The 15,308-nt window shown below is 37.5% G+C and overlaps 1 protein-coding gene across 3 annotated transcripts in view; it reads left to right on the forward strand.

The window, feature by feature from the left end:
- LOC124796277 (mediator of RNA polymerase II transcription subunit 15) overlaps positions 1-15,308 on the forward strand; it is a 168,029-nt gene that overhangs the window by 136,097 nt on the left and 16,624 nt on the right. For all 3 annotated transcript variants that reach the window (XM_047260393.1, XM_047260395.1, XM_047260394.1), the window contains exon 10: positions 4,451-4,615. In XM_047260393.1, coding sequence (XP_047116349.1) covers positions 4,451-4,615 — 165 coding nt within the window. The remainder of the gene's footprint in view (positions 1-4,450; positions 4,616-15,308) is intronic.

A 15,308-nucleotide genomic window follows, 5' to 3' on the forward strand; every position in this document is an offset into this window, starting at 1 on the left:
TGGTGCACTTGACTTTCTGAAACTATCTATACATTGATGTAGGTTAAGATTCCAGGTATCACACACCTCAGCCATTCACTGTGGTGGGCCTCATTTGCGAGTAATTGACAAAAAAATTTCAGAATTTTGTGTGACATTAAATAGCATTAAAAAAGTTGTATTACATAGTCTGGTTGCATGATGTAATAGAGACAATAACAGCTCACTTGTTGGTGATTGAGAGTTCAAATCTTATCAGGTGCATAAATTTTTATTTTTTTAAAATTTTTAAATCTTTATCGATATTACTTCGATCATTATTTTTATTCAATTAACTGTAATTTTTATTTCTATTCCATTGTCACATCATTTTAGTCACCATATGAACTTCATTTGTTTCATGTTTTCTTTAATTAAGTCTTCTTCTAATCAGAATTTTTGTGAATATGAATTTAATTATATTTATCTGTTATAATATTCAATTATATGAAAATTCTGATTTATGAGTTAAAAAATGAAAGACGAAACAGTCTCGTTAAGTTTTTGCAGTGATGTGAAAAATGTACTTTTGTTACAAAATGTACAATTTTTTTGCATGGTAATCATCAAACATACATTTGAAACATAACCTAAATACCTATCACTGTGGACAAAATAACACAAATGAAAATTTAAATGAATGACGGGTTCATAAGAAAATGAAATTCAAACAGAATGAGAAATAGGTATAATGGACAAAAATGTGAATGAAAAAGAAGTGATAATAAAAAAGAAATTAAATCAAAAGTAATACACAAAATTAATGATAACATGTGAATAGAGATTTCAAGTGACAAAGAATGATAGTAAGAAGTATGAGAGCAAATGAAAAACTTGATATCATGACTAAAATTATGTGACAAAGGAATGGAGTTAAAAAATTACATTTAAAGCAATTAATTGAAAAAAAATCGTGATTAAAGTCATTTCAATAAAGATTTAATAATAATAATAATAATAATAATAATAATAATAAAACACTTAAGACATCTGACGAGATTCAAACCCATAACCTCTTGCATGCGGAGCCGTTATCCTATCCATTACAGCATGCAATCGGACTACATAATGCCACTTTTTTAATGCTATTGAGTCTCATGCAAAATTCTGAATTTTTTCTTCATCAGTCACTCGCAAACGAGGGCCTACTAGGGTGAATGGTTTTAGTGTATGATAGATGGTATCTTAAGAATCACCATATAGATAGTTTCAAAGAAGTCAGTCGCACTCAGTCATGTTCCTGTGTATATCAGAGAGAGAGAGAGAGAGAGAGAGAGAGAGAGAGAGAGAAAAGATTATGTATGACACAGGGCATTGATTGTGGTGCCAGTTGATAGTACTGTCATGAATCTGCATTTTGAGGGATGTATTTGAAGAAAGACAGCTATGGAGTTCTCATCATATCCAAATTCATTGGGCTTCACAAATGCATAATTGTAAAAGTGGTATCTGATTCTTTTTTTCCCCCACGTACCAGTCATATGGTTCTGTTAGTGTCGTGTCACAGGTTTTGCTAGAGTAGGCATCCCAAAGAAAGCAGGTGTTGACAGGTGTGAAAATCACCAAACTGTCAGTTTAATAAGTTCCTGCTGGAAAACACTGACACACATCCTTTACAGACGAATGGAAAAACTTGTAGAAGCTGACCTTGGGTAAGATCAGTTTGGATTCTGTAGAAATGTTGGAGCACGTGAGGCAATGCCAACCCTATGACTTATCTTAGAAGATAGATTAAGGAAAGGCAAACCTATGTTTCTAGCATTTGTAGACTTGGAGAAAGCTTTTGACAGTGTTTACTGGAATACTCTCTTTCAAATTATGAAGGTGGCAGGGGTCGAACACAGGGAGTGAAAGGCTGTTTACAATTTGTACAGAAACCAGATGGCAGTCATAACAGTCAAGGGTAGTGTATTGAGCAAGCAGTAAAGGAAACAAAAGAAAAATTTGGAGTAGGAATTAAAATCCATGGAGAAGAAATAAAAATTTAATGGTTTGCTGATGACATTGTAATTCTGTCAGAGACAGCAAAGGACCTGGAAGAGCAGTTGAACGGAATGGACTGTCTTGAAAAGAGGAGATAAGATGAACATCAACAAGAGCAAAACAAGGATAATGGAATGTAGTCGAATTAAATCAGATGATGCTGAGGGAATTAGATTAGGAAATGAGACACTTAAAGTAGTAAAGGAGTTTTGCTATTTGGGGAGTAAAATAACTGATGATGGTTGAAGTAGGGAGGATATAAAATGTAGACTGCCAATGGCAAGAAAAGTGTTTCTGAAGAAGAGAAATTTGTTAACATAGAGTATAGATTTAAGTGTCAAGAAAAGTCGTTTTTTCAAAGTATTTGTATGGAGTGTAGCCATTTATGGATGTGAAAAGTGGGCAATAAATAGTTTAGACAAGAAGAGAATAGAAGCTATCGAAATGTGGTGCTACGGAAGAATGTTGAAGATTAGATGGGTAGATCATGTAACTAATGAGGACATACTGAATAGAATTGGTGAGAAGAGGAATTTGTGGCACAACTCGTCTAGAAGAAGGGATAGGTTGGTAGGACATGGTCTGAGGCATCAAGGGATCACCAAATTACTATTGGAGGGCAACGTGAGGGTAAAAATCGTAGAGGGAGACCAAGAGATGAACACTGTAAGTAGATTCAGGAAGATGTAGGGTGCAGTAATTACTTGGAAATGAAGAAGGTTGTGCAGAGTAGAGTAGCATGGACAGCTGCATCAAATGAGTCTCTGGACTGAAGACGACGACAACAACAACAACAAGCAGCATAAAGTAGGTTTCAGACTGAAGTCCTCTGTGAAAACAGATGTGAAAGATATGTGTAATTGGGGAGGAATTCCACCTTACGAAAACACCTTCGTAGTTTCTTCTCCCTGTCATGTTTCAGCACATTTTGTGCTATCTTTAGTGGGTTTGTTTATTTTCCTTCTGCAAAGCTATTACGTGTTAATCTTTAAAGAAACTTTTGGTACAAAATACTTACATTTGTAAAATGGGCTATTATTATCAAAAGTTTTTACATTAGTTTGCATACAGTACATAGTTTGCATACAGTACAGAGTGTAGACGTATATTACTGACCTGGGGTGTTATGTGTTGTTTATTTATGATAGGTCTAAAGTTTCAAGTTTTGTGGTACATCTGAAATAAAGTGTGTGTATGCATTTGTTTATATAGCTGACATCGAGCTACTGGATTTTGTGCTTGTAGATTTAGGTCTACTACACAAAAACAGCTTGTCATCTGCTAAAAGTGAAACGTTATTTTATTTCTCTGTTTATCTGTGTTTCCGACCAAGAATCACTATGTATCATGTTGTTTGGTGCATTACGTAAAGCTTTTTTTGATGCTGAGCTGGCTTTGTGTCTGGATATCACACTTATTTCTTTTGTTTTTATTGTTACACCTTCATTTTATACAATTTCTTGCCAGACAGATATTTCGCCACCATTATGTGTTGTCGTGACTGTGTAGTGTTCACTTGTTTTGTGGCATGGTTTTGTGGATGTGGCACACAGATTTGAAGTTTTGTCGATGTTTATGGCACTTTGTGTGTGTGCGTGTGTGTGTGTGTGTGTGTGTGTGTGTGTGTGTGTGTGTGTGTGTGTGTGTGATGAGGGGAGAATGAATTTAATTTTAGAAGCTGATTATATGCAGTTGTGGGGTAGGTGTTATTTGTATAGTTCATCTATTGTGGCGAAGATGATTTTATTGCACAGTGATGTATATTCGTTTAGTACTTTCTTTCCCTGGACTATTAATTTTTGGATGTGATAATGGAAGGGCGAGATTGCTTAAACAAGCTCATTCTCTGTTTCGATCCCAATCCTTGTATAAGCTAAGTAATTGCTTAACAGTTGTTTGTAATTACGATGTTACTGATTGGATCGTAATTTTTGATGAGAGTAAGTATGAGGGGATAATAATTAAGATGCTGGAATTCCATTTCATTTGGGGCAGTTCAAATACTCGTCAGCCTTCAGGTTTGTTTTCCGAGAGTACTTCAGTTAAATGTTAGTGCTCCATTCCTCAGATTCTGATGACAGCGGAATATTGAACTCTCTCTTTGTCTGTTGAATGAAGAGATTACAGTGTAGTTAATTTCATGTTTAATGAGCTGCAATCTTTATTAAAAAGAATATGGCCAAGAGTGCAATGAAGTATTTTAATTTTTTACTGTTTTGTAATAAATAATAATTTTTGTTGTTGGAAAATAGTTTTTGAGGTATCCATTTTCACAGCTTTTAGTGATCTGTCATTCAGTTTAATGTAAATTGCATACACCCCTTGATAAATATAATTGTATGCATTAGTGTATGTGTATAACTGTAAGGAAGGGAGAAAGATAATATAGTTGGATATCTGTTCACTTCTGTTTAATAATATCAGTGTTTTGTTTAAATCCTTCCCACAGGAATGGCACCATCGCCAAGTAGTTCCTTAAACACTCCTGGCCCTGCAGTACCTACCCCAAGCCCCTGCAGTCAGCAGGAGGATCAAGCTTATATAGAGAAAGTACGTCAACTCAGTAAATATATTGAGCCACTTCGCAGGATGATTGCCAAAATGGGAAATGATGGTATGTCTGCTTGTAAACTAAAATGAATGTTTTAATAGTGATAAAACATGATTTTGTAGCTCATTTTGATTAAGTGTTAGGTTAATAAGCCAGAGAGTTCATGTTTGATTCTACTGGGGCTTAAGATTTACTGTGGCACTATATTGCCTTTCCCTTGTGTACCTTGTGTGTTCACTATGGTTTGAATTCTTCTTCAAAACTATAGTCTTCAACAGAGTTTTGTTCCACTGTGTAAGCTTAAATGTGAGCAGCAAATCTAATTGATATGGTACATTTTTCTCAAGTGGTTTTAACAACTGTTAAATTATGCTAACTGGTTGAAATGAGCAGACATGAAAAAGTAGAGATTGATTCAATGTACAAGTGCTTTGTTAGGTGTGGGTCCTTGTGAAGAATTGTGCCTCGACCTTCCTCCAAAATGAGAACCACCTTACCCTGCCAGCCATAGGATGACATGCGGTTTAATATTATTTCCAAATCTTAATTTGACTTTATAATTTTAATTACAAAAAACAGTGTCATGTCTTTTTGTGCACTTTGTAATTACCATCTAGCCCTGAAAATTGTGTTAAAGGAAATACGATGAAACACTTTTTGCACTACAAGTAAGGTAAGCATACCAGCTATGACCAGTGGATTACTGCTGTCACAGTGAAATAATATGGAATACTGGTCTTAACTTGACTCTCACAATTACATGCCTGCATAGACTCATCCTGTAATTGCAGAATATGTTTGAAATAAAGAAAATCTAAATAAAATTCGAACATCAATTGGCGTACTTCAGTTTTGTTGTGCGTGAATAATTTAATGTCATTTATTAATATTCATTTCCACTGTTGGACAAAAAAGTTAGTTCAGAAACGAGACTTTTGATCTCTGCCACTTTTGGGCAATGAAAGAATTCACTGACGACAAATGAAAATTTGTACCAAGGCGGGGATTGAAACCCAGGTCTCCTACGTACAGTCAGGTGCATTAACCATCTACACCACATTGTCAAGAGTAATGCCTGATCTCATGCATAAGTATGGCTGGAATCTTAACAGGAGGCTGCTGCTACCTGGGGGGCAGGAGTAGAAATGAAAACTAAACTAGCAATCTGGTTCAATCACCCGATCACCAATGCACTCTCTTGCCCTATAGTGCATGTCAAATCGAATGCAACTTGCATGTACATTACAGTGCCTTGAAGACATAATTCTACATCTACATTTACATTGTTACTCCACAATCCTCCATATGGCATATAGTGAAGGGTACACCACACCACTACTGTCTATTTCCATTCCTGTTCCACTCACAAATAGAATGAGGGAAAAAGACCGTCTATATGCTTTCGTATGAGCCCTCATTTCTTGTATCTTATCTTGGTGGGCCTTACATGCAATGTATGTTGGAAGCAACAGAATCATTCTGCAATCAGCATCAAGTGCCAGGTCTCTAAATTTTCTCAGTAGTGTTCCTCGGAAAGAATGTCACTTCTCTCCAACGATTCCCACTAGGTTTCCTGAAGCATCTCTGTAACGCTTGTTGTTTTCATCTGCCAGTAATAAATCTAGTTGCTCACCTCTGAATTGCTTCAATGTGTTCATTTAATACTACCTGGTATAGATCCCAAATATTCGAGCATGTGTGTAGCAAATGCTGAGCCGTTAATTGCAAAACAGCTGAGCGTCATAGAAACCTCCCATGCCGAGTCGGTGGGAAAAATTAGCGCTACCACTACGAGACAAGATCTTGCAGCTCGTCTATCACCAGATCTCACTAAGGAACAACAGAAGAAGCTACTTGTAATTCTTCGAGAGTTCTCTGAATGCTTCAATCCACAGGTGAAGAGCAAATTAGGCAAATTGATGGTGAAGTACTGGATTAGCACTGGAGTCCATCAACCAAAAAGCTAGAGAGCATACCGCGTGTCAGCAACAGAACGTCGAATAATTCGTGATGAGGTAGAGAAAGTGATGAAGGATGACATCATTCAGCCTTCACAGAGCTCATGGTCATCACCAGTGGTTCTTTCGGGAAGGAGGATAGGATGGCAGTTAGCACTTTTATGTTGATTACAGGAAGCTTAATAATGTAACTAAAAAGGACGTTTACCCTCTTCCACGAATTGACCATACCCTAGATTGTCTGAAGGGGGCAAAGTTTTTCTCAACCATGGACGTGTACTTGGGATACTGGCAAATCGAAGTAGATGAGGCTGATCATGAGAAAACTGCATTCATCACCCCTGATGGCCTGTATGAGTTTAAGGTAATGCCGTTTGGTTTGTGTAATGCACCAGCAACTTTTGAACGGCTGATGGATAATCTTCTAAGGCACCTGAAGTGGACGATGTGTCTTTGTTATTTGGATGACATTATAGTGTTCTCAGAGACATTTGATGAACACATAAAAAGACTGAGGGCCTTTCTTAAGTGTCTCCTACAAGGCGGACTGGAACTTAATTCGAGAAAGTGTCTCTTTGGAGCAAAAGAAACTAAAATACTTGGAAACCTCGTGTCAGACAAAGGTGTGCGACCAAACTCAGAAAAGGTGAGATCTATAATGGAATTTCCTATTCCTAAAAGTATTAGAGATGCGAGAAGCTTCCTCGGATTATGTTCTTATTGCCGTCGTTTTATCAAAGACTTTTGTATCAAAGCCAGGCCACTACAAGAGTTGTTAAAAGCCGATGCTAAATTTATCTGGGGCGGTGCTCAGCAAGATTCTTTCGATGTGGTGTGAATAGCTCTGATGACTGACCGTGTACCTGGTCTGTATGATGAGAGAGCAGCTACAGAACTACACATGGATGCTAGTGGGTATGGGATTAGTGCTGTTCTGGTGCAAATTTCGGATGGAAAAGAGAGGGTTATAGCCTATGCTTCTAGGACATTTACAAAAGCCAAGAGGAACTACTCAACTACAGAAAGAGAATGTCTTGCTGTGATCTGGCCCATGTACAATTTTCGACAGTATCTCTACTGGAGGCCATTCACAGTTGTTACAGACCACCATTCACTTTGTTGGTTGACAGGTCTTAAGGATCTAATAGAACGACTCACCAGGTGGGCACTATGTCTTCAAGAATATGACATTACCATAGTGTACAAAAGTGGAAGAAAACACCAAGATGCCGACAGTCTCTCAAGAAACCCTGTGCAAGACTATCAAGACTTTGATGAAGATAGACCGTCTCACTGCACTCCAGGATCTCTCTGCTGAGCAGGAGGAGGACACCAAGATATCTCAAATTATGCTTGCCTTAAATCGGTCAGGGGATGTGAAAGGACAATTTAAGGTAGTTAATGGATTACTTTGCAAGAAACACATTGATCCATTTGGAAAGAGGTGGCTACCAGTGATTCCTAAACACATGTGCTTAGATGTTCTACCGAAATTCCATGGCACACCTAAGGCTGGATATTTAGGATTTGTTAAGATCCGCAAGAGATTTTTCTGGCCAGGTTTATTTAGGAGTGTCCGTCACTATGTGTTGCACTGTTGAGAGTGCCAGAGGTGAAAGGCAGTTCCTACCAGTTCCACCAGCTGAAGCACCTTTCCAGTGTGTTGGGTTCAAAATGGCTCTGAGCACTATGGGACTTAACATCTGAGGTCATCAGTCCCCTAGAACTTGGAACTACTTAAACCTAACTAACCTAAGGACATCACACACATCCATGCCCGAGGCAGGATTCGAACCTGCGACCCTAGCGGTTGCGCGGTTCCAGACTGTAGCGCCTAGAACCGCTTGGCCACTTGGGCCGGCCAGCGTGTTGGGATTGACCTCCTTGGACAATTTCCAACGTCTGCTAGTGGCAATAGATGGATTATTGTTTGCACTGATTATCTGACACGCTATGCCATTACAAAAGCCGTGGAAACAGCTGAAGCATTCGAGGTAGCCAAATTCATCATGGAAGACATTGTATTAAAACACGGTGCCCCAAGGTTGTTAATTACGGATCAAGGGAACGGTTTTCAATTGAATCTTGTGGCAGAGATAAACCGTTGGTGCATCATTACTCATCACATGACGACTGCCTACCATCTGCAAACTAACGGGCTTACTGAACTCCTTAATAAGACCTTGGCCGACATGCTATCAATGTTCATCAATGTTGAGTAGAGCAACTGGGATGAGGTGCTACCTTTTGTGATGTTTGCCTACAAAACTGCCAAACAAGACACCACAGGATTTACACCATTTTTCCTGGTGTATGGACGAGATTCGACGACGACAATGGACACTGTGTTTGTTACATCCTGATGATGTGGACAACGACTACATCGGCCAGGTGTTAATCAGAGCTGAGGAAGCTCGGCAGTTACCTAGACTCTGCACGCTGCAGGCTCAAGAAAACGATTGCCGAAGATATGACCTGAACCACTGCCCTGTTGTCTACCAGTCTGGTGACTTAGTTTGGATCGTCACTCCTTTTCGGAAGGTTGGTCTCTCTGAGAAGCTCCTCAGGCTCTACTTCGGATCTTATAAGGTCGTAAAACAGTTGTCTGATGTTACTTATGAAGTTGACGATTTCGACCCCAACACAAGACGATGAAAGATCAGAGATTCGGTCCACATTCTTCGAATGAAGTCCTATAACAATCCTGCAACCCAGGGTAAATTCGAAGTTCCGATGACAGGCAACAAGCGAAAAGGTGGCGAAGAGCCTAGTTGTAAAGGAAGTTCTAAGAAGATCGCCGCCAGTGCGAACATCAGTCATCGGGAGTCGTCGTATGCGGGACCGGTGACTCGTTCCTGGACTACGAGGACAAACACCGAGATGCTGTTCTCTTAAGGAGGGAGCAATGTCGCAGAAGAGGCTGAGTAGAACAGTCACCATGGTATAGTGGTTACGATACTAGACTGTTGCATGGAGGGATGTGAGTTCAAAACTCACCTGAGCTGTAAAATTTTAATTTCTATATTCACCTAGAGTACATTCTAGAAGTATCCACATATGTCAAGAATCATTGTACTGGAATGTTCTGTACTTGTATATATACCGTATGTGTTGTGCCCGGAGACAGTTCGCTCTGCACTCTGGTATGTGCAAGTACTGAATAAACCTTCGTTAAGTGAAGTTAGTGTTCATCATTCATCTAATTGCACCTTCTTCTACGTGACAATATGCTCTTCAATACATTGCTAAAATACTCCCAGTAAACAAAAGTCAACATTTGCCTTTCTTACCATAAGCCTCACATGCTCGTTCCATTTCATATCATTCTGCAACCTTAAATACAGACATTTAGAGAGCATGACTGTGTCAAGCAGGACAGTAAGTGACTGTGTCAAGCAGAAGAGTACTAATGCTGTATACAAGAATTACAGATTTGTTTTTCATACTCATCCACATTAACTTACATTTTTCTACGTTTAGAGCTGACTGCCATTCATCACACCAACTAGAAATTTTGTCTAAGTCATCTTGTATCCTCCTAAAGTCACTCACCTTCGACACCTTACCGCACACAACAGCATCATCAGCAAACAATCGCAGATTGCTGCCCAACCTGTCTGCCAAATCATTTATGTACTTAGAGAATAGTAGCAGTCCTATCACACTTACGTGGGTGTGCATGGTTTGCTGTCAGTCACACTGTGGAGACACTGCTGCCCCTCCTTTTGAAGCCAGGTTGCTGCTCCTGCCACCCAACAGCTACAGTGGATGAATCTCTCCGAATCCTTTTCTTTGTGCCCATGTCTCTTTCTTTGCAATTAAAGTATCAGTTGTAATTGTTTAATATTTCTATAATTAATGGACACCTCAGTCCGAATTTTTATCTGCCAATACCCTTGTATGTCTGTACTTTATATGACTAGTTTCCTTTCCTATGTATTAAACACTGTCAGATTCTGATATTAAATTTAAAGAGTTACTAATTGTTGTGACGGCACTAATTACTTTTACTCTGTAAACCCAGCCACATTAATTATACAATAATTCTGGATTTCCGAATATCACCTGTTCGATTGCGACATACTAATGGTATACTATTAGTTATCTGTTATATCTTCCTCTCTGTAGTTTTCAGCAATCACAAGATTATGAATCAAATACATATGTTAGTGAAGATGGCTGTGAGCTTTCTCATGAACTACTTCACTTTTAGTGCTTACCTAAAAATATATCAGCTGTTAGGCGGAATTATTTAGCTGTAGTTATAGCTTTTTTTTTTTCTGTGATAAACAAACTCAAAGCAACGGTTGTTAAATGTTTCAATATTTGATCCTGCTTGTTTTTAATCTACAATGCTTTGATAGTAGTATTGTATTAGGTATTCTGATGCCGTACTTACGTATCTGACTGTCACTTGGGTTAACTCTAGAAAACATTTGGCTATTTTCTTACATTAAAAATATTATTTGGATTGTTGTTGTTCGGAGTGATTATAACACCCAAATAGCATTTTTGTCAAGGCTGTCACAAAATACCTGTTATTTTTATGCAATTAAAGCTTAAAAGTCACCTAATTTCAAGTTTAGGTTAGATGATCAAAAACCTCTGTTATTGGCTGAAGTTCTGGTGACATCACAGACCAGGTGTAAGATGAAGCTAAACATCTGTTACTTAAGTGTTAGTGTTTTTGCGGAATTTTTCTGTAAACTGTTTAGCTATTTAGTGATGGAAAATGCTTTTACAACTTCAAAGAAACACCGTAAAGAAATTTTGTGAACACTGATAGTGGGAACCTCCTGAAAATTTATATGTTAATGCTCTACCCATTTAGAGTGATGATATTTATAGATTTCCAGAAAGTATTTGACATGGTACCCCATTGCAGGCTGTTAAAAAGGTACAAGCATAGGGAATAGATTCACAGATATTTGAGTATCTCAAAGACTTCTTAAGTCACAGAACCAAGTATATTGTCCTTGTCGGAAAATGTTCATCGGAGACAAGAATACCATCAGGAATGCACCAGGGAAGTATGATAGGAGCACTATTTGGTGGACAGTGTGGGCAGAAATCTGCTGCTGTTTGCTGATGATGCTGTATTGTACGGTAAGGTGTTGATGTTGAGTGACTGTAGGAGGATACAAGAAGACTTAGACAAAATTTGTAGTTGGTGTGGTGAGTGGCAGCTTGCTCGAAATGTAGAAAAATGTAAGTTAGCACGGATGAGTAGGAAAAACAAACCTGTAATGTTCAGATACAGCATTAGTGGTGTCCTGCTTGACACAGTCACATAATTTAAATATCTGGGCACAATATTGTAAAGTGATATGAAATTGAACAAGCATGTGAGGATTGTGATAGGAAAGATGAGTAGTCAGCTTTGGTTTATTGGGAGAATTCGAAGAAAGCGTGGTTCATCTGTAAAGGAGACTGCGTATAGGACACTAGTACGACCTACTCTTGAGTTCTGCTCAAGTGTTTGGGGTCTGCACCAGGTTGGATTAAAGGAAGACATCAAAGCAATTAAGAGGCAGGCTGCTAGATTTGTTAGTTACTGGTGGGTTTGAAAACATGAGAAATTAGGGTTCATGCAGAGGCATATAGACAGTCATTTTTCCCTCATTTTATTTGTGAGTGGAACAGGAAAAGAAATGACTAGCAGTGGTATGGAGTACCCTCTGCCAGGCCCCATAAAGTGGATTGCAGAGTATCGATGTAGATGTAGAAGGATGGGCCTTCTTTTCGCTGCTAAACCCAACATTGTTAAACTCGCTAAAAAAAGTGGACCCATATCTTACATGTAGATTTCCAACTATCAGATTCATGTGGAATAAACTGTCAGAAACTAAGAAGAGTTTGATCTATAAAATGAACCATCGTTCATTGTCACTGCATTCTTGAACTATGATTCAAAGCAGAGGAAAATTTCCTTGTGTTCAAGAACATTAGCACAGGTAACTCAATGTGGGTCAAGTCTGTGGCGCAATCAGTAACACATCTTACTAAGGATTAGAAGATTCCATATTCAAATACTGATGACATCATAAATTTGTAAAAGTTGCAAGGTCATAGAATTTAAAAGTGTTACATGAAATATGGTAATAGCATTAGAAAGAATTCGTTGTGGCCGTTGTTTCAATAACTTGGCAATAATTTGTCAGAGGAATAGGCAACTGAGGATAAATACATTTAATTTGCATACACATAAATGCCCACATTGCAAGGAGCTGTAGGGTGATGAGGTTTAGGTAACATAAACATATGGGAGGGGGATATTAGTGAGTGTAAACAAACGACAGTGTGTGGAGGAGACTTGTTTCATCTTTATGTAAGACGATGAAGCTTTAAACAGTAAGAAGCCAGTCAGACAGTAAGAAGATATAAAAAAGGGTTGTTTCCAACAAAATAAAAAGTGTTGGATCACATTAACTAGAAATCTTCATGAAGGTTACACATGTGAACAGTGATTGTAAATGGAAGCAGGGAAAACTCAACAATACTATGTTTCTGATCAGTGTTGTGAAATTATACAAATGTGATTTGGTTTTCAAAAGAGTTGAGTTGTTCATAGATAACTTAAAATTTTCGTTTAAACCGGATTTGAACCAATGACCAATAGATAGCTGTTTATAAACTGTCATAGTCCACTGCTCTACCAACTGAACTACTGAATTGTGCATGTAATGTTGAATACAATGACAGTCACTTTTCCCAATTTTCTCTGCAATTTTAAGTTCATTGAATGACACCATATGTGCTTTTAACAGTGGGAAAGCATAGCTTGGAGATAAATTAATGTTAACTTCAGAGTACAAGACAATCTTTGGTTAGGGAATTTGTACATCGACATGGTATCATTTTGCCGGTATATTGCAGCCACATCTTCTCTTTCTTTGGAACACAAAAAACAATATTTCAGGAGTTTTTGTATATGTATTTGTACACTGTGGTTAGACACCATTTGTAAACCATTTCCTGAAATGTAAATTCTGAAACAAGCTATCACTATGACTGAACTTTATGGCTGTAGGAACAGCAAGCAGCCAGTGATTTCACAGGCATAATGCAACTCAAATGGAGCATTTTAAAGGGCGTTCAAATTATTTGAAATTTGTATACGTTTCTTTTTATTAAATAACACTGAAATTCAAGAGGAAAAAAGCATGTCTGAAGCATAAAATGAGATAATTAATGAAATAAGATGATTTCCAGAAAACAGTCGAGTACCCAATTTAGACGTTACTTATAGATAACGTTTTTGATGTAGTGTCGTTGTTGTTGGAACAGTCTGAGTAACAATTACCTTTGAATGTGGAAATGAGTCTCATTGCTACTCCATATCACAGCATGGTGAAAGTAAGAATTACAAGTAATTATTCATGAAATGAGTTTCCATTGAACAAAATCATCCTTGGGCAACATTTGGATAGTTATTTTTGTGCAGATGAAATTAAACTAATCTTTTAGAATACACTGTAGCAGGTGTTGAGGTAACCCCTGAGGTAAAATGTGCTACCTTGTTTAATGCGAAATACCCTGAATTTCAATGTCTTTCCAACATTCCATGTATTTTTGGATGTGAGTAATTAATTTCTCTTGATAATTGACCTAGGTAAGTAAATTAATCCATCCATTTGTGTGTTATTTTACCACCAGAGAATCTTTCATTAAGTGGAAAAATTGACTGTTGACAAAAAAGGTGTTACAGGATAACACAGAATCATTATTTCAGAAAAATAGCTCATTTGCTTAAGCAGGATTTCCGTGTCCCGTGGTACCATGTGTAGTAATCTCCACCTCTGAAGTACTCCAAGGTACTGGAGAGTACTGCCCATTTAGAAAATGTGCATTCTGTGCCACCCTATATTAAGAATCTTCACGAAGTCTATTGCAAAATGCAGTAAACATTCATTACTTTGGCAGCACTGAATTTTGCATGTGGATTGGCACTTACAGATTGCTGTTACTTATAGATGTGGTTCACTACATGGTATATACAAGATTGTTGTTGTGTAAACTTTAAAAACAAGGCAGCTTTATGTATAAAGACACACACACACACACACACACACACACACACACACACACACACACACTCACAGCATGTTGTATTTCCTTGACGTACTGCACCATACTGGTACCATAGTGAGCCAAAAATTACATAATATTCAGATCCTATCATTGAAACAAATTTTCAGTCAGTTCATTATGTGAAAACTATTTCTTTACGAAGCAAAATCCCATTCAGTCTTCATCTTTATGAATTATTTGGATAGGATGCTATAGACAAAAACTCTTCTATGATGCTGTTTACCTAATATGCACACTGCAATAGTAGTTTTAAAAAAATAATCTCTTTTGAAACACTGCAGCAGTTATTTGGAATTATATAGAATGATGAACTGTGCCACCATTGTAACTTCTGCTCCCAAAAGAACTATTTTCTTTTGTTCTACACTCTTTTTCTCATTAAAATATTCAGAGAATAAAGAAATACATCTCACATGACTTCAGTAGTAAAATTATATCATCTTTGTATTAACTGCAATTGAAAATAATTTGTGGAACTAATCCATAGAAACAGACTTTGCAGTTATGTATGAGTTATTATGTTGTAATGTTCTGTAAATAAGTTGAATGTGTGTGCAATAAAATAATTAAACAAATAATAAGAAAATAGTATAAAAATCAAAAGCAAGGTAAAGCAGAAGGAAATATAAATACAAAAGTTTCTGAATTGAACAGATGCACGTGTTCGGAAAAGTAAAGGTACTCACATTGTGTGGTTGTTCAGAATT

This window comes from Schistocerca piceifrons, chromosome 4, assembly GCF_021461385.2.
Source record: "Schistocerca piceifrons isolate TAMUIC-IGC-003096 chromosome 4, iqSchPice1.1, whole genome shotgun sequence".
NCBI lineage: Eukaryota > Metazoa > Arthropoda > Insecta > Orthoptera > Acrididae > Schistocerca > Schistocerca piceifrons.